The sequence below is a fragment of the Eimeria acervulina genome, genomic scaffold (assembly GCF_000499425.1).
Source record: "Eimeria acervulina Houghton genomic scaffold, Eah_scaff26, whole genome shotgun sequence".
NCBI lineage: Eukaryota > Apicomplexa > Conoidasida > Eucoccidiorida > Eimeriidae > Eimeria > Eimeria acervulina.
Window position 1 is genome coordinate 70,793 of NW_013549954.1, and position 16,708 is coordinate 87,500.

At 50.2% G+C, this 16,708-nt stretch overlaps 3 protein-coding genes across 3 annotated transcripts in view; 1 reads left to right on the top strand and 2 right to left on the bottom strand.

The window, feature by feature from the left end:
* Window positions 1-1,322: 1,322 nt before the first annotated feature.
* EAH_00006140 (26S proteasome regulatory subunit, putative) lies at window positions 1,323-5,100 on the bottom strand (the record flags this gene model as incomplete). The annotated part of the gene is made up of 10 exons (XM_013396253.1): window positions 1,323-1,385; window positions 1,643-1,728; window positions 1,937-2,030; window positions 2,463-2,585; window positions 2,951-3,033; window positions 3,237-3,333; window positions 3,921-4,055; window positions 4,459-4,622; window positions 4,862-4,922; window positions 5,029-5,100. 10 exons carry the CDS (start codon window positions 5,098-5,100, stop codon window positions 1,323-1,325), a joined length of 978 nt encoding a protein of 325 aa, XP_013251707.1.
* A 1,143-nt stretch (window positions 5,101-6,243) lies between these two features.
* Window positions 6,244-10,369, top strand: EAH_00006150 (actin-like family protein, putative; the record flags this gene model as incomplete). Its single annotated transcript, XM_013396254.1, has 11 exons — window positions 6,244-6,321; window positions 6,786-6,932; window positions 6,989-7,202; window positions 7,390-7,467; window positions 7,907-8,285; window positions 8,588-8,659; window positions 8,841-8,949; window positions 9,137-9,261; window positions 9,733-9,804; window positions 10,000-10,061; window positions 10,266-10,369. The coding sequence occupies 11 exons, from the start codon at window positions 6,244-6,246 to the stop codon at window positions 10,367-10,369; spliced, it is 1,440 nt and encodes a 479-aa protein (XP_013251708.1).
* A 983-nt stretch (window positions 10,370-11,352) lies between these two features.
* Window positions 11,353-16,708, bottom strand: part of EAH_00006160 (hypothetical protein, conserved) — a gene marked incomplete at both ends in the record, with an annotated part of 8,746 nt that continues 3,390 nt past the window's right edge. Inside the window, 9 exons of the mRNA XM_013396255.1 lie at window positions 11,353-11,416; window positions 11,532-13,008; window positions 13,245-13,335; window positions 13,530-13,689; window positions 13,871-13,982; window positions 14,288-14,537; window positions 14,815-15,075; window positions 15,842-15,985; window positions 16,177-16,708. The exon at window positions 16,177-16,708 is cut by the window's right edge and continues 230 nt beyond it. Coding sequence (XP_013251709.1) covers window positions 11,353-11,416; window positions 11,532-13,008; window positions 13,245-13,335; window positions 13,530-13,689; window positions 13,871-13,982; window positions 14,288-14,537; window positions 14,815-15,075; window positions 15,842-15,985; window positions 16,177-16,708 — 3,091 coding nt within the window. The remainder of the gene's footprint in view (window positions 11,417-11,531; window positions 13,009-13,244; window positions 13,336-13,529; window positions 13,690-13,870; window positions 13,983-14,287; window positions 14,538-14,814; window positions 15,076-15,841; window positions 15,986-16,176) is intronic.

Consider the following 16,708-nt stretch of genomic DNA (forward strand, 5'->3'; position numbering starts at 1 on the left):
GAATGAGGTGGGCGAAGGCTTTGTTCTGATGCTGCTGCTGCTGTTGCAGGTTTGGTTGCTGCATGATTAAGACACAGCTGCTGCTGTTGTGCTGCAGCAGCGCAGCTAAGTTTGCTTGTTTAATTGCTGCTGCTGCTGCTGCTGTCACGCAACAGCAGCAGCAGAAGAAGCGGCAGCAGCAGCAGCACGATTGCTGATTTCGTCTGCTTCCCACATGCTGCTGCTTGCAGCAGCAGAAACAGCAGCAGCGGCACGGGCTGCTGCACCACACTGCAGCAGCAGCAGCAGCAGCACGCAACAACAGCTTCAGCTGCTGCGTCTGCTGCTGGATGCATGCGAACTCGCAGCTGCAGCAAAACTGCTAATTAATTATTTTTCTGCATGCGACTGAAAAAACGAGGTGTACGTACACCACGAAGTGGACCTACGCCGCCTGTACAGTATGCATATAAATTATATATATTATACGTATGAATATACACATAAACATAAATATCTATATCTATACCTATAAATATATGAATATATATGTAGGGCTGTTCAGAGGCGCACGAACGGCGAACCGTATATATATATATATATATATATATATATACGTATGTATATATATATATATATATATATATATATATATATATTTGTCAGTTTGCGGTTATCCCAGCACGGCTTCAGGATAGAGTTGTAGAGGGTCTACTGAGGGGTTTGCTGCTCGCTGCATACTAGCGACGTACCCATACCCTAAACCCTAAACCCTAGACCCTAAACCCTAGACTTTACACTGGTTGGTTGTGGTGTATATGGGCGGACAAAGTTTGCGGTGTATGTACACCTGGCGTTGTCTGATGCATTTTTCTTAATTCGTTTTTTCTGCTTCCTTCCTTTACTTCAGTAGCAGCAGCAAAGAGAAGAAGCAACAGAAATATATTTATTATATATAGGTATATATAGATATATATTACATAATGTAATATATATATATATATATATATAGATTTAATACATATATACAATGCATATATATTACAGACATACAATAAAATACGTATATTATATATAATATTTATATATTGCTTGGGGTTCATTTCTTTAGTGAGGTGTACATACACCTCAGCTATACTTTATCAAGTAGTGCTACGCTGGATGTTTGCTATAGTGTACGTACACCGCACACTCTGCTGCTGCAGCTGCTGCTGCTGCTGGAGCCACTGCTGCTGCTGCTACTGCTGCTGCTGCTCCTTCTGCTGCTACTGCTGCTGCTAGAGCTACTGCTGCTGCTGCTGCAGCTGCTGCTGCAGCAGGGGGACTTCCTTGCTGCATGCATTTTATGCACGTGTTTCTGTTTCTATCGCTTTTTTTTGTTTTTCTTCTTCCGCCTTCGTCGCTTCCTAGAAAAAGAACAAACAAAGCAAATAAAAATAGATAAATAATTACAACAAGTAAATAATAAAGTGTATTAAAAAACAAATAATGAAATGCATCAAACAAAAAACAATCTTAAAAGGCAAATTAAACAAACACAACAAATCAAACAAATCAAACACAAAACAAAAAGACAGATAGAAAAGAAAAAACCCTAAACCCTCGACTCTAAACACTTAACCCTAAACCCTAAACCCTAAACCCTAAAACCCTAAGCCCTTACCTTCTCTTTCATTTCCGCATCTCTTTTGTTTTGAATTTTGTTGTCAATCAAATTGTGCAGCGCCAGCACCGACCGAACCACGCTTGCTGCAATACAAACCCTAAACCCTAAACCCTAAACCCTCAGCCTTTCCTCCCTCTAAGCGTCACAGCTGAAGCCCAAAAGCCAAACCCTAAACCCTAAACATTCAGCAATGGAAGAAACACTAAGCAGCAGGAAGCGCGCCTTTCCACAGGCCGCAACCCTAAACCCTAAACCCTAAACCCTAAACCCTAAACCCCAAACCCTAATTACCCAGATACAACGTCATCATGCTGTCGTTGGTTTGCGTCGCAAATGCCTTCAGCAATTCGGGGCGTGCGGTGTCTGGCAGCAAGTTGAAGATCTCCTGCAACAGAAAACCCTAAACCCTAAACCCTAAACCCTGAACCCTAAACCCTACGCCCTAAGCAAGGGCTGTGCTGCTACTGTTGTCGCTATTGATTACAGAATAGCTCGATTTATATATTTAAAAATTATTTATTATTCCTCTTTGTTTATTTATCTGTCTGTCTATTTGTATAGTTGTCTGTTTCTGTTATTCTTGCTTGCTTTACTCATACGTCTTTGCATTTATTCGTTTATCTACTCATTTATTTACTTTTATTTATTTATTTATATGCTATCCAGCAGCAGCCGCAGCAGCATAGCCAGCAGCAGCAGCAGCATAACCAGCAGTAGCAGCATAACCAGCAGCAGCAGCATAAGCAACAGTAGCAGCAGCAGCACAAGCAGCAGCAGCACAAGCAGCAGCAGCATGAGGAAGCAGAGTGAAGCAAACCTGCACATGATATATGATGCTGGCGTTGCCTTTAATATTGCCTTCTGCTACATCACTCAAATATTCAGCAATCAGACGAAGACGACGCGCCAACATCTTCAGCGTCTCCAGCTGATCTCCAACCTGCAGCAGCAGCAGCAGCAGCAACAGCAGTAGCAGCAGTAGCAGTAGCAGCAGTAGTAGCAGCAGCAACAGAGTAGCAGGACTTGTAGCAGGTCTTGAAAGCAAGTAAACAATATAGATAAGCGAATACAAATAAATGGATAAATAAATAAATTATATAAGCAAAATAAAGCAAACAAACAAACACAATAAACAAACAAACAAAATACACACAAAACAAATATTAACAAATAAAGGAGCAATCAGCACCGGCAATGCAAACAAACAACAGCTGCACCACGACAGCCTATATATATATATATATATATATATATTATATACCCAGCAGCAGCAGCAGCAGCAACAGCAGCAGCAGCACTGTTTACCTTGGTTGCCAGTGTGGAGGTGGATGCATTTTTTGTGTCTCGCAGCAAATGCTCAACGCCAACTTCCTCAGCCTCATACGCCCCTGCAGCAGCAGCAGCAGCAGCAGCAGCAGCAGCAGCAGCAAGAGCAGCAGCACTCATCAGCAGCAGCTGGAGTACCAGAAGAAATCCTGCTGCACCTTCTCAATGTGCTGCTGCTGCTGCTGCAGGTGGCAGTTCGGCAGCAGCAGCAACAGCAGCAGCAACAGCAGCAGCAGAAGGATATTAAATTGGGGTGTATGCTCACCTATTGTGCATGCAACATAAACGAAAGATTTTCGAAACGCCTTGGATGCCGTCGGCTCCTCAATTGCGCAGTACGCCTTTGCTGGCACTACCATGTCCTGCATCCAAACCCTAAACCCTAAACCCTAAACCCTAAACCCCAAACCCTGGAAAAGCACCGTAGCACCCTGAGAAGAGACAACCATCCTGTGAGACAGCTAGTTAGCTAGCTAACTGCTAGCTAGCTACTGTCCCTGCGGCTGTCTAGCAGCTATCTAGCACATAGCTAGCAGCTAGCTGACAGCTAGCAGCTAGCTGACAGCTAGCAGCTAGCTAGCTATGACAACACTCCTGGTTGCGCCAACCCCCCTACTAGGTAGCTAGCTAGGCAGGTAGGTAGCTAGCTAGCCTCCCAGCTAGCTACCCCCCATCTAGCTGTAGCTAGCTGCAGCTAACCATATAGGTAGGTAAAACAAGCAAGCGAGGTAGCTCGATAGCTAGCTAGCTTGCTAATTAGCTAGCTGTAGCTAGCTGTATCTAGCTGTAGTTAGGTGCAGCTAGCAGCATGTAGCTGCATCTAGCCGTAACTAGCTGCATCTAACTGCATCCAGCAGTAGCTAGCTGCATCTAGCTGTACCCAGGTATAGCTGGCTACAGCTAGCTGTAGCTAGCTATAGCTAGCTGTAGCTAGCTACAAGACACTGACCTTGGGGTCAACATCAACAAGAAGAAAGAAAGGGTTTGGGCAGTGCGAACGAAATATCTCGTGGATTTGCAAATCTTGAATTTTTACATCGCGCCCCGTGCTGTACCAACCCAATATCCTCTCCAAAGTATTCACCTAATAACAGCAGCAGCAGCAGCAGCAGCAGCAGCAGCAGCAGCAGAGGAGGAAGAGAAGGAGGAGGAGAGGAGAAAGCAGCAGCACATGCAGCAGCAAATCCAGCAATGGAAGCAGCAAAGAAAGCAGCAACAAAAGGAGAGACAGAGAGAGAGAGAGAGCGAGAGAGCAGCAGAAGCAAATACATCAGCAGCAACAGCAGCAGCAGCAGCAGCAGCAGCAGGCAAATAAGGATGAAGCACATGGCGAGAAACCCCAAACCCTAAACCCTAAACCCTAATGAGTGTTTACTCTTTTAAACGTGCAGAAGACTTGCTGCAAGTAATCTGCATCTAAAAACCAAGCATTTGGGCCTTTGCTATCTTCTTCAAACCCTAAACCCTAAACCCTAAACCCTATTTACTTTTTTAAACATGCAGAAGAGTTGCTGCAAGTAATCTGCATCTAAAAACCAGACGTTTGGGTCTTTGCTGTCTTCTTCAAAAGGAAGAGCGAAGGAGTTTGTTGCATGCCACTCTTCTCCTATTACTTCTCCTAGTACGCATCCCACCACCCTCCGGTTCGTTCCTGCAAAAACCCTAAACCCTAAACCCTAAACCCTAAACCCTAAAACCCTAAACCCTAAACCCTTAACCCTAAACCCTAAACCCTAAACCCTAGGCATGGATTTTGGAGTCGGTAAAAAATAAAACAAACAAGGCATGCAGAAAAAAGATAAACAAACGAACGGCAAAACCAACACGGACCTATGTACTAAGATAACGAAGGGTTTAGGGTTTAGGGTTTAGGGTTTAGGTCCTCCGTACCCTTCGCTACGCGGTTGTAGTGGTCAACAACAGACAGCAGCACGATGGGATGAACCACCACCTGAGTCCACATACACCACAGAAACCGTAAACCCTAATCTCTAAACCCTAAACCCTAACCCCGCTAAACCCTAAACCCTGTACCCCAAACCCTAAACCCTACTTACCACTTTCTTTGTGAGCAGCCCCGCAACAGCGGAGTAGCTGGAAAGACAGTCCAAGGTGTCGCTTCCCGACATTCTCTCGCTGCAGCAGCAGCAACAGCAGCAGCAGCAGCAACAGCAGCCGAGGGTTTGGGGTGTATAGGCACCTCAAAATGATGCTAAGTACAGCGAGAACGCAAAGGGAAGAGGCTTACAGTATATCACTGCATGCAGCACTAGCAACAACAGCAGCAGCTGCTGCTGCTGCTGAGGATATTCGGGCGATGAAATGCGCAGAAGGAGATACAGCAAGTGCTGCAGCAGCAACTGCAGCAGCAACTGCAGCAGCTGCTGCAGCAGCGGCTGCGCGTGCAAATGCCTATACACTGCAGCAGAAGCAAACAGCTCCTGCAGCAAGAAAGAAGAGTTTGTATTCAAATATTAGAAGAGAAGTGCTGGTTTGCTGCTGCTGCTGTGGACAGGCAGCATGCAGCAGCAGCAGCAGCAGTAGCTGCAGCACTAGCAGCAGATGAAGCAGAGAAATCAGCGTTATAAGAGACGCACAGAGAAGCAGAAAGATTATTATTCTTTTACTTAAGGACAGCAGCAGCAACAGCAGCAAAACAACGGCAGCAGCAGCAGCGCAGCCGACCCTCAGCCACACAACAGGGGGGCCCAGGCTTCTGCTGCTGCTGCTGCTGCTGCTGCAGTTGTTGTTGTTGCTGCTGCTGCTAATTATATCGTGGTTTTATTCACGTAATAGAAGAGTTGTTTATGCTGCAGCAGAAATAAAATAAAATCTATAGACAGCTTCTAGTAGCTGGCGCTGTTGCTAGCCTTAGAGAGTAATACTTTGGGGCTGTTGCTGCTGCTGCTGCTGCTGCTGCTGTTCTTTTTCTAGGGTTTTTTGCAGTAGTTGTGGTTTTGAGCTATGTCATGTGCTGCTGCCACCGAAGCGCATGCATTAGCTGCTGCAGCACTAACAGCAGTGACATTACGGCGGCGGCAGCAGCAGCAGCGACAGCAGCAGCAGCAGCAGCAGCAGCAGCGACACACAATGGGTTGCTGTGTGTGTCTTGCTGCATTCTCATAAACGCCGGGCCTTTCAGGATATCAACTAGTTGCTGCACCAATGAATGCGTGTCTAGGGTTTACGCTTGAAGGTTTAGGGTTTTTGGATTAGGGTTTAGGGTTTAGGGTTTAGGGTATCCCTTGAGGTGTACATACACCTGAATAGAGATGCTACAGGCCTCTTCTTTGCGCGGCGCTTTGAGCGGCGCAGCACCCGAAGTTGACCTCCACACTATCGTTATTGAGGTGGGATGCAGGTGAGGGTTTAGGGTTTAGGGTTTAGGGTTTAGGGTTTGGGGCATTACAGGCCGTCGGCTGATACGCTCGGTTGCTATATTTTCTGCTGTTGCTGCTGCTTCTGCTGCTTCTTCTCCCCCGCAAGCAGCAGTAGTAACGACAGCAGCAAAGGCAACAACAGCAGTAGCTTCAGTACTTGATAATCTGTTTTCGCTGCTGCTGCTGCTGCTGCTGCTGCAGCGAGGTGCGTGTGGGGTTTTCAGGGTCTCTGCATGCTGCATGCCGACTGCCGGCTTTTATTTCTCGCGTGCCGCAGGTGAATGGATTCAAGGTAAACCCTAAACCCTAAACCCTAAACCCTTTTGCTGCTGATGGTTTGCTTATTCCTAAACAGGTCAGAGTGAGGGATATGACTCCAGTGTTTATGTTTTAGGGTTTAGGGTTTAGGGTTTTTGAGGGTTGCTTTGCTGCAGACTGTTTTTGGCTGGGAGGCATTCGACAGCAACAGCAGCAGCAGCAGCAGCTACTGCCCGGTGTTTGCTGCTCATCCGGCACATGCTGCAAGCAGCAGCAGTTCTGCAGATTTGCTGCTGCTTGTCCTTGACGAGGCGCTTGACCGAGTAAGGGTTTAGGGTTTAGGGTTTAGGGTTTAGGGTTTAGGGTTTTAGGGTTTTAGGGCTCAGAGATACGGAAGCGTTTTCGCTGTGGTCTGCAGGCGTTAAGGGATGCGGCCTACGTCAGCAGCAGCAGCAACGGCAGCAGCAGCAGCGGCAGCAGCAGCAGCTTGTGCTCCAGCGACTGCAACTTGCTGCTGCTCTTAGCACTCCCTGGGGAGCCCCAAGTCGTCGCTCTGCTTCTCCGCTGGGCCTTTGAGCAGCGGCGATTCCAGAGTAGGGTTTAGGGTTTAGGGTTTAGGGTTTGGGGTTTAGGGTTTAGGGTTTAGGGATTAGAAATCGATCGAGCAGAGCATGACTATTTTTCTTACCGTTGCAGCCGATGGATGGCTGCAGTCTGAACCAACAGTTTGCTCAATCGAGGGTTTAGGGTTTAGGGTTTAGGGTTTAGGGTTTGTGTCAGGGGTAAAATTGATGGCGAGCGAACGGATGGCGCTTTACTCGCATCTGCCGGTGCTTCCAGGACTTTGCTCTCAACAAGGTGGGTAAACCCTAAACCCTAAACCCTAAACCCTAAACCCTCGCCTCAAACCCTAGCGCTAAGCCCGCCAGCTTTGCTTGCTTCTCTCGCAAATCCAAAACCCTAAACCCTAACTGGAAGTTGGGGTTTAGGGTTAGGGTTTGTTCTCCCTCACGAGCTTCTGCCTTTCGCCTTGCTAACCTGCTGAGGGTTTAGGGTTTAGGGTTTGGGGTTTAGTGGTTGGGGGGACTTCGGTTTTAGAGTTTAGGGTTTAGGGTTTTGTGCTGGTGGGTGTAGCGCTAGGGTAAAAGGCGAGGGTTTAGGGTTTAGGGTTTTGCAGTTCTTCTTGTCACACGGCTGAGAGTTTATTGTTACGGGTATGCATGCGCTCGAATTTAGGGTTTAGGGTTTAGTCTTTAGGGTTTAGGGTTTAGGGTTTAGGGTTTAGGTGTGTTTGCAGGCGCGCTTGTTGTTGATGTCGGGGAGAGTGGTTTCCGGGTGTCTCCACTTGAGGGTTTGTCTCTGTCTCCTGTCTCTTTTTGCTGCGCTTCAACGCGCAGCGGCGGCAGTCTGCTTTCGCAGCTGCTGCTGCTGCACCTCAGGAAGCAGCAACCTGCTGCTGCTGCTGCTGCACCTGCTTCTGCAGCTGCTGCTTCTGTTGCTGATGCTGCGGAGGAGGAGGGGGATGGTGAGCCTCAAGAAGACAGCCACGAGGTAGAGAAGCAAGATGTGCAACAACAGCAGCAGCAGCAGCAACAACAACAGCAGCATGAAGCAGCAGCAGCAGCAGCAGCAACAACAGCAGCAGCAGCGCATGCACTTGGCGCTGGGGCAGGGCGGTGGGGTCCTGACTCAATGGATTGGAGAGATTTAACTCGATATAAAGAAACTCAGTGCTATGTCAGGTGCCAATTAGGGTTTAGGGTTTAGGGTTTAGGGTTTGGGGTTTGGGATTTATTATTGTTCAGCCTGGGCTTGCGTTGTGTAAATCCCCAACCGATGCGATCTTCTCCTTCAGTTTAGGGTTTAGGGTTTAGAATTGAGGGATTAGCGTCACGGTTTAGGGTTTAGGGTTTAGGGCTTACTGTGTATGGTTTACGATTTAGGGTTTAGGGTTTAGTGTTTGCGTGTACGTTTGCAGTCTGGATCCTGCCCTGGATTTGCACCTCCACCGAAACCACCGGCAGCTGAAGCCACTGTTTACGTGCAGCGAGTAAACCCTAAACCCTAAACCCTAAACCGTCATTGTGGGTGTCTTTTTCTACTTCTCAGCCTTAAGCCGTGAGGAGTCTCTTGGGTGCTTTGAATATTCTTCTGTTGCTGAATTAAGTGTTCAGGGTTTAGGGTTTAGTATTTAGGGTTTAGGGTTTAGGGTTTAGGGTTTGTGGTTGCAGCGGATCAGTCGTGCAGCCCTGGTCAGAGACATTTTTAATTCCGGAGGTTTTATTTTCACCTCAGCTTCTTCCTGATGCAAACTTGGCGGCGATTGCGCCTGGCATGGACGTAAACCCTAAACCCTAAACCCTAAACCCTAAACCCTAAACCCTAATTCTCCCCAGACTCCTCCCCCCCATAACTAAGCCAAACCCTGCTCTGGAGCTCGTTTGCTGAAGCTTAAAAACAACAACCGCATTCTCTCTCAGGCTGCTGTCTTAGGGTTTAGGGTTTAGGGTTTAGGGTTTGTTTGCAGCACAGCAGCATCAGCGAAATAGTGCTGCAGTGTTTTAGGAGGTCTTCTGTTTGTGAGAGAGAGGGCTGGCTTAAAAATATTTGTCTTGTTGGCGGCACCGCCCAGCTCCCTAACTTTGCACAAAGGTAAACCCTAAACCCTAAACCCTAAACCCTAAACCCGCAGTCCCATAGTATTTCTCTTGTTGGCGGCAACGCCCAGCTCCCCAACTTCGCTCAACCCTAAACCCTAAACCCTAAACCCGAAGCCATAAACCCTAAACCCTAAAGCCTAAAGCGTATTAACCCTAAACCCTAAACCCTGCTGTGAGTGAAGAAACCCTAAGCCTTACTTGCAAACCCTAACCCTGAAGGTTAAGACCTAAACCTTATGCAGGCAAACCCTAAACCCTAAAACACAAAACACTACCCCTAAACCCTAAATCCTAAACCCTAAATCCATCCTCAAGCTCCTCCAGATATGCAACCCTTAAGTAAACATAGGCAGCGTGGAGGAGCCCTCAGCTGCTCAGCAGGAATCCTAAACCCTAGCTGTAAACCCTAAACCCTAGTCGTAAACCCTAAACCCTAAACCCTAAACCCTCGATTGTGCTGCAGGTTGGAGATGGATTTGCTGCAGTCCTGGCGCGAATCGGCTGGGGCGTATTACAATGTGAAGGACACCATACAGTAAGTAGAAACCCTAAACCCTAAACCCTTGTTCAATCCCCTAAACCGTCAGCCCCTCAAACCCTCATCCTCTCAAACCCCATTAGTCCTCTAAACCCTAAATCTAACGCGTACATCGGTTCCTTCACACTCATTACTTCGCTGCTGCTGCTGCTGTTGCTGCTGCTGCTGTTGCCGCTGCTGTTGCTGCTGCAGGGTGAATGTGCTACCATGCGAAGACCGCCAGTTGGCTGCATTTCGGGGCGCCTTGCTCTTTGGTGTGTCTTTGAATTAGGGTTTAGGGTTTAGGGTTTAGGGTTTGCGCCACAAGGCTTAGGGTTCGCGGGTTAGCTCTTAAGATTGACTGTTGGGGGTGGCAGCGCAGTCTTGGGCTTGAACTGTAGGGTTTAGGGTTTAGCGTTAACCGATTCAGGACTTAGGGTTTAGGGTTTAGGGTTTAGGGTTTAGGGTTTGTGGTTTAGGGTTGGTTGCCCGTCAAGAGCCCGAGGCATGGCTAAGCCGTCAGCTGTTTGAAAGGACAGAGCGGCTTGAAAAGACTGCAAGACATATGGCGCTTCATGGTTAGCTACCTAGACAGCTAGCTAGCTAGCTAGCTAGCTGGCTAGCTGGCTAGCTGGCTACACAGGTAGCTAGCTAGACACCTGGCTACCTAGATAACTGGCTCGTTAGCCAGCTACATAGCTAGACAGGTAGCTAGCTAGCCAGCTAGCTGGCTAGACAACTGGCTAGCTAGGCAGATAGCTAGCTAGCTAGGCAGCTAGCTAGCTAGCAAGCAAACTGGCTAGCCAGTGTGGTGCTTGTATGGGCCTTCATCTTTTCTTGTGTGTAGGCAGCCACCAGGCTAGCTAGCTAACCAAATTGCTAGCTAGCTAGCCAACAGGCTAGTTGGCTAGCCAAGTGGCTAGCTAGCTACATAACCGAATGGCTAGCTAGCTAAGCAAATGACTGGCTAGCTAGCCGCAAAGCTAGCTAGCTAGCTAACTAACTGGCTAGCTAGCTTGTCAACAAGCTAGTTAGCCAACAAGCTAGCTAGCGACCGCGCAGGTGTGCAGCTAGCAGGCGAGTTCGCCGGTTGTCTGGCTGCGCACTTAGCTAGCTAGATTAGGGATGTGCTGCAGCTCAGCTAGCCAAATAGCTAGCTAGCTAGCTAGCTATCTAGCTAGCTGGCTAATTTAAGGGTAGCGGGATGCTCAGCTGGCTCTCTGACAGAGCCTAACGCCGGTTTGTTTCAAATGCAAGATTGCTGTTGCCGAGAGCTCTGCTGCTGCTGCTGTTGCTGCTGCTGCTGCTACTGCTGAACGTTACTGCTGCAGCTGCAGCAGCAACGACGCGTGAAAACAAAACGAATATTTGCTGCGTGAAAAGGACAGCTGCAGTTCCTGCTGCAGCAACAGTTGTAGCAGCAATAGCGGGTGCAGCAGCAGCAACGGCAAACATCCTAGGCTTTAGGGTTTAGGGTTTAGGGTTTAGGGTTTGCTGTTCTGAGCTGCGCACGGCGCAGCAGCAGCAGCGCGTTATGCCCATCTGCTGCTAGCAGCAGAAGGCTTCTTAGTTGGACGATTGCTGCTGCTGCTTGTTTGCTGTTTCTTCTCTGGCTGCTGCTGCTGCTGCGCTGCAGCAGCAGCAGCAACTCAAGAGCGTGCTGCAGCGTGAGCCGACTGCAGCAGTGAATCGGAAACAAATTCATCCACAGCATTTTGCTGCTGCTGCAAGGCAGGTGTACATACACCTCAGATATCTGCCTAAAGAACCTCTCTTCAAAGGGAAGCAGAAGGCTGCTGCTGCGCCGTCGCTGCTGCTGCTGCTGCTGCTGTTGGCTTTGCTCTAGGCGCTGCTGCAGCAGCATCTCGTCGTGGCCCTCTACGCGTTGGTAGAAGGCAGCAGCAGCAGCAGCGGTAGCAGCAGCAGCAGCAGCAGCAGCAGGTACATCCATGATGCGGGCCCAGATATCCTCTTTGCACTGCAGCACAGGAGCAGCAGCATGACAGCGAGATAAGCCAGCAGCAACTCTGCTGCTGCTGCTGTCTCCTGCTGCTTCTGCTGCTAGAAGCTGCGCCTTTGCCAATCCCCAAAGCCTTTGCTGCGCTGCTGCTGCTGCCTTTGCTGCTGCTGCTGTTTTTACTGCTGCTGCTGCAGGTGACGGCGCTCCCTCAGCTGGAGTTGCTGCTTTAGCAGCCTCGTTTTCACCTGTTGCTGCTGCTGCTGCTGCCTTTGCTGTTGCTGCGGCTGTTGTTGCTGTTTTTACTGCTGCAGTTAATAGCCGCTCGGGCGCAGCACAAAGCCTTTCTAAAAGGAGCCATCGCTGCTGCTGCAGCAGCAGCGGGAACTGCTGCAGCTGCAGCAGCACACAGCAGCAGCAGCAGCAGCTGAGGTCGCCAGGGCGCGCTGCGTTCTTTAAACCGCATGTTGATCCATCATCACCTGTTGCTGCAGCAGGTGATGCTGCAGCTGCAGCAGGTGATGCTGCTGCAGCTGCAGCAGGTGATGCTGCTGCTGCTGCAGCAGGTGATGCTCCTGCTGCTGCTACAGGTGATCCTGCTGCTGCTGCAGCAGGCGATGCTGCTGCTGCTGCTGTCGAAGCAGGTGATGCTGCTGCAGTAGGTGCAGCAGCAGCAGCAGCAGCACGTCCCCTGCCGCATGCAAAACGAAGGAGCCGAGCAGTGTACGGACAAAGAGCAACCCCACAAAAGCGCGGCGTTGCTGCTGCTGTTGCAGCTGCTGTTGCAGCTGCTTGTGTCGGTGTCGCTGTTGTTGTTGCTGCTGCTGCTGCTGCAGCGCAACACGGCAGAGTTGGTTGCTGCAGCTGAAGCAAACAAGGCCAACGACCCCGTCTGCTGCTGCAGCAACAGCTGCCTGCAGCTGCAGCAGCAGAGGGAGAAGCAGCACTTCCTCTGCTGAGAGCACTGAACTGCTGCAGCAGCAACGGCTGCAGTAGCAGCAAATGCAGCAGCAGCAAAATATGATTAACAGACACCGCAAGAGTTACAGCTGCATGCAACCAAGATACCCGCAAAGGGGCCCGCGCTTCTTCTCTGCTGCTGCTGCTGCTGCTGCTGTGTTTGTTGTTGCTGCTGCTGCTGTTGCTGCTAAGGGGTCTGCGGCGTTGGACTCGCTTCTGCTGCTGCTGCTGCTGCTGCTGCGAAGCAGCAGAATTCTCCAGAGCCACTTCTAAAACGTTTGCAGCGACCTTGCGGAATACCGCAGCTGTGCACACCACCACCCAAACCCTAAACCCTAAACCCTATCTAAACCCTAAACTCTAAACCCTATCGAAGTCCTAAACCCTAAACCCTAAATTCTGTGCCCCAACCACTAATCCCCAATTGATAAAAGGAGAGTAGATGTAGCGGATGTTAAAGAGCTTGTCTGAGGCTGAAGTCTGAGAGGGTTTGGTCTAGGGTTTAGGGTCTAGGGTTTAGGGTCTAGGGTTTAGGGTTTACTCGGCATTAGGTGGAAAATGAGTTTGGCGACAGAACGAAGGCCAAACCACAAAACCCACGGATCGGCTTCGCGTTGGAGTGCATGCACCATCTGGTCGTAAACCCTAAACCCTAAACCCTAAACCCTAAACCCTAAACTCTAAACGCTAAACCCTAAACCCTAGCCCCAAGATTATGCCTTCGCGGCGGGCTTGCATATGCTTGAGCATCGAAGACTGCTGCACATAGGAAATTACAGTGTAGAGTCTACGGTTTAGGGTTTAGGATTTAGGGTTTAGGGTTTACAAGGTCTACGATGGATTCGACGGCAATTTGTCCCTGGGTCGCCTTCCTCATCGCTGCTGCCAGCAGCAGCAGCCGTTGCATGCGGCTCCGCAGCTGCTGCTGCTGCTGCTGCTGCAGCAAAAACATCAGTCCATCCCTCTCCATGTACGGCTGCAAATACCTGCATACGCAGCAACAGCAGCAGCAGCAGCAGCAGCAGTAGCAGCAGCACAGCAACAGCAGCACCAGCAACAACAATCGAAGCAGGAGCAGTACAGCTCCAGCTGCATCTGCATTGGCTACCAAAGCCTAGAAATTAGGGTCTAGGGTTTAGGGTTTAGGGTTTAGGGTTTAGGGTTTACGCTGCATCATCGGAGTTAACTATGAGGGCCAAAGGAAGGGTATGCCCGTCTAAACCCTCAACAGCAGTTGCCTGTCCAGCAAACCCGCAGCAAATCTTCTTCTCTATCAAACCTGCAGCAGCAGCAGCAGCAGCACAAGAAGCAGCAGCAGCAACAACAATAGAGCCGCGCAAGCAGGAGCAGCAACGACACCAGCGAAAGCTGAATAAGCAATAAATACAGCAGCAGCAGCAGCAAAGCTGCACAACCAGTGTGCAACAACAGCAGCAGCAGCAACAACAACAGCAGCAGCAGCAACGGCAGCAGCGTTAGTATCAGCAGCAACAATAACAGCCGCAGCATCAAAGCTTTCGGGCGGCGCAGCAGCGGAATGCGGGTTTATGGTTTAGGGTTTAGGGTTTAGGGTTTAGGGTTTACGGGAGCTTGGGTCTGCATAGAAAGCAGATATCTGTATTGCTGCGAGGCTCTGGAGTTTGTGAATTTGCTTCGGCCTGCTGCAGAAGTCAGCAGCAGCAGCAGCAGCTACTGCTGCTGCTCTTGCTGTCGCTGCACTTGTTGCTGGCGCTGCTGCAGCATCATACTGAAGCAAGTATAGCGAAGCGAGACATAGGCCCTTGCTGCTGCTGCTGCTGCTGCTGCTGCTGCAGTCTGTAGAATACATCGAAACCTGGATAATGCCACGCATGCGCCCGTTTCATAGGGTCTTGTGTTTAGGGTTTAGGGTTTAGGGTTTAGGGTTTAGGGTCAAGGGTTTAGGGTTTAGGGTTTACTCTAATACCACCTCTTGCAGGTGATGGGGTGTTCGCTTCTGCGCACATTTTGCTGGTTTGGCGTTAACACGCGAGGGTTTAGGGTTTAGGGTTTAGGGTTTACAGTATTAGGTTCTATAGTTTAACTTCTAGGGTTTAGGGTTTAGGGTTTAGGGTTTAGGGTTTAGGGTTTACGGGCTTCAGTACAGAAACGCCAGCGGAACCCCACCAACTCCTGATGGTTCGCCAAGCAGCAGCAGCTTCCCCTCGGAGATACTGCTGCTGCTTCTGCTGCTGCTGCTGCTGCTGCTGGTGCGCATGCTGCTGCTGTTTCTGCTGCTGTTGTTGGTGCTGGTGCTGCTGCTGCTCTGCAGCAACAGCAGCAAGACAGTGCTCCAGCAGCACGCGAACGCAAGGCGAAGCAGCATGACGTAGGCTGACGTATATTCGCAACGCCTGCAGCAGCAGCAGCAGCAACAACAACAACAGCAGCAGCAGCATGAACAGAAGCAGCAGCAACACCAGCAGCACCAGAAGCAGCCGCAGCAACACGCACACGCAGCAGCAACAGCAGCAGAGACAGCACCAGCATCAGCACCAGCAACAACAACAACAGAAGCAGCAGCAGCAGCAGCAACAGCAACAACAGCAGCAGCAACACCAGCAGCAGCAACAGCAGCAGAAACGCTGCATTAGCAGCAGAATACGCATGCAGGGTTGTCAACAGCAGCAACAGCAGCAGCTTCAGCAGGCGTATCTATAACAGCAAATACACCAGCAGCGCCAACGCTGCAGCAGCAACAGTTGCTGCTGCAGTAGCAGCAACTGCTGCTGCTGTGCTCCTGGTAAACAGCAGCACAGCGACAGCTGCAGCAACAACAGCAGCTACTCCAGCAACACAACAGCAGAAGAAGCTATCAGCACGGAAGCTACAGAAAAGCAAAAACAGCAACAGCAGCAGCAACAGCAGCAGCAGCAGCAACATCTGCTGCAGCAGAAGCACCAGCAACTACAGCAGCAGCAGCAACAACACTAGCAGCGCCAGCATCAGCAGCAGCACCAGACAGCAACAGTAGCAGCATCAACAGCAACAGCAGCAGCAACAGCTGTTACAGCAGCCGCAGCAACAGCAGGAGCGGCAAGTGCAGCAACAGAAACAGTAATAGCAGCAGCAGCAGCAGCAACAGCAGCAAACCTTAATATAATTAGAGCACCCGTACACCATACGGTGCTGCCGCAGCAAAGCTGCTGCTTTGGCCCACAGCACGCCGTGCTGCAGCAGCTGCTGCTGCTGTTGCTGCTGCTGCTGCTGCTGCCTTGTGCTTGCGTGGCTTCTGCGCTGTATGCACACGGGATGGGCGGAGACCTGCACAGCAACACAAACCCTAAACCCTAAACCCTAATCCCTAAACCACAAACCCTAGCTAGAAGCGCCAAACCCTCGGCATGACTTCCATAAACCGATATCCCTGTTCTCGACAAACACGCGTACATCCCAAGCCCTAAACCCTAAACCCTAAACCCTAAACCCTAAACCCTAAACCCTAGATAAATTACCTTTTGGTCTGTCCTATAGGCCCATTGTTTGATTTGGCTATGAAACCAGAGCCAAATGAGGGCGTCGCTGTTGCTGCTGCTGCTGCTGCTGCTGCTTCTGGTGCTGCTGTTTCTGTTGCAGTTGCTTCTGTTGCTGTTGTTGCTGCTGCTGCTGCCGTTGGTGCTGCTGTGGTGGGTGCTGCTGCGGCTTCCTGCTGCTGTCTCCTGACGGTGTTGCTGCTTCTCGTGTTGCTGCTGCTGCTGAGGTTCTGCATGCAACCACAGCGAGTCTTCTGCTGCTGCTTGTTGCAGCAGCAGCAGCAAACGGGGGCTGCGCCTGAATGTTCTGCTGCCGCGCTGCTGACGCCTAAGGTGCCGTGGTGCAGCAGCAGCAGCAGCTGCTGCTGCTGCTGCAGTTTGGTTTGTCTCCACTTCTGCTGAAGGCCATGCATTGCTGTCAAGCACTTGCTGTTGATATTGCTGCTGTTGCTGCTGCTGTTGTGGTTGCTGCTGCTGCTCGTGATGTTGCTGCTGCTGCATCGAGCTTAAAACC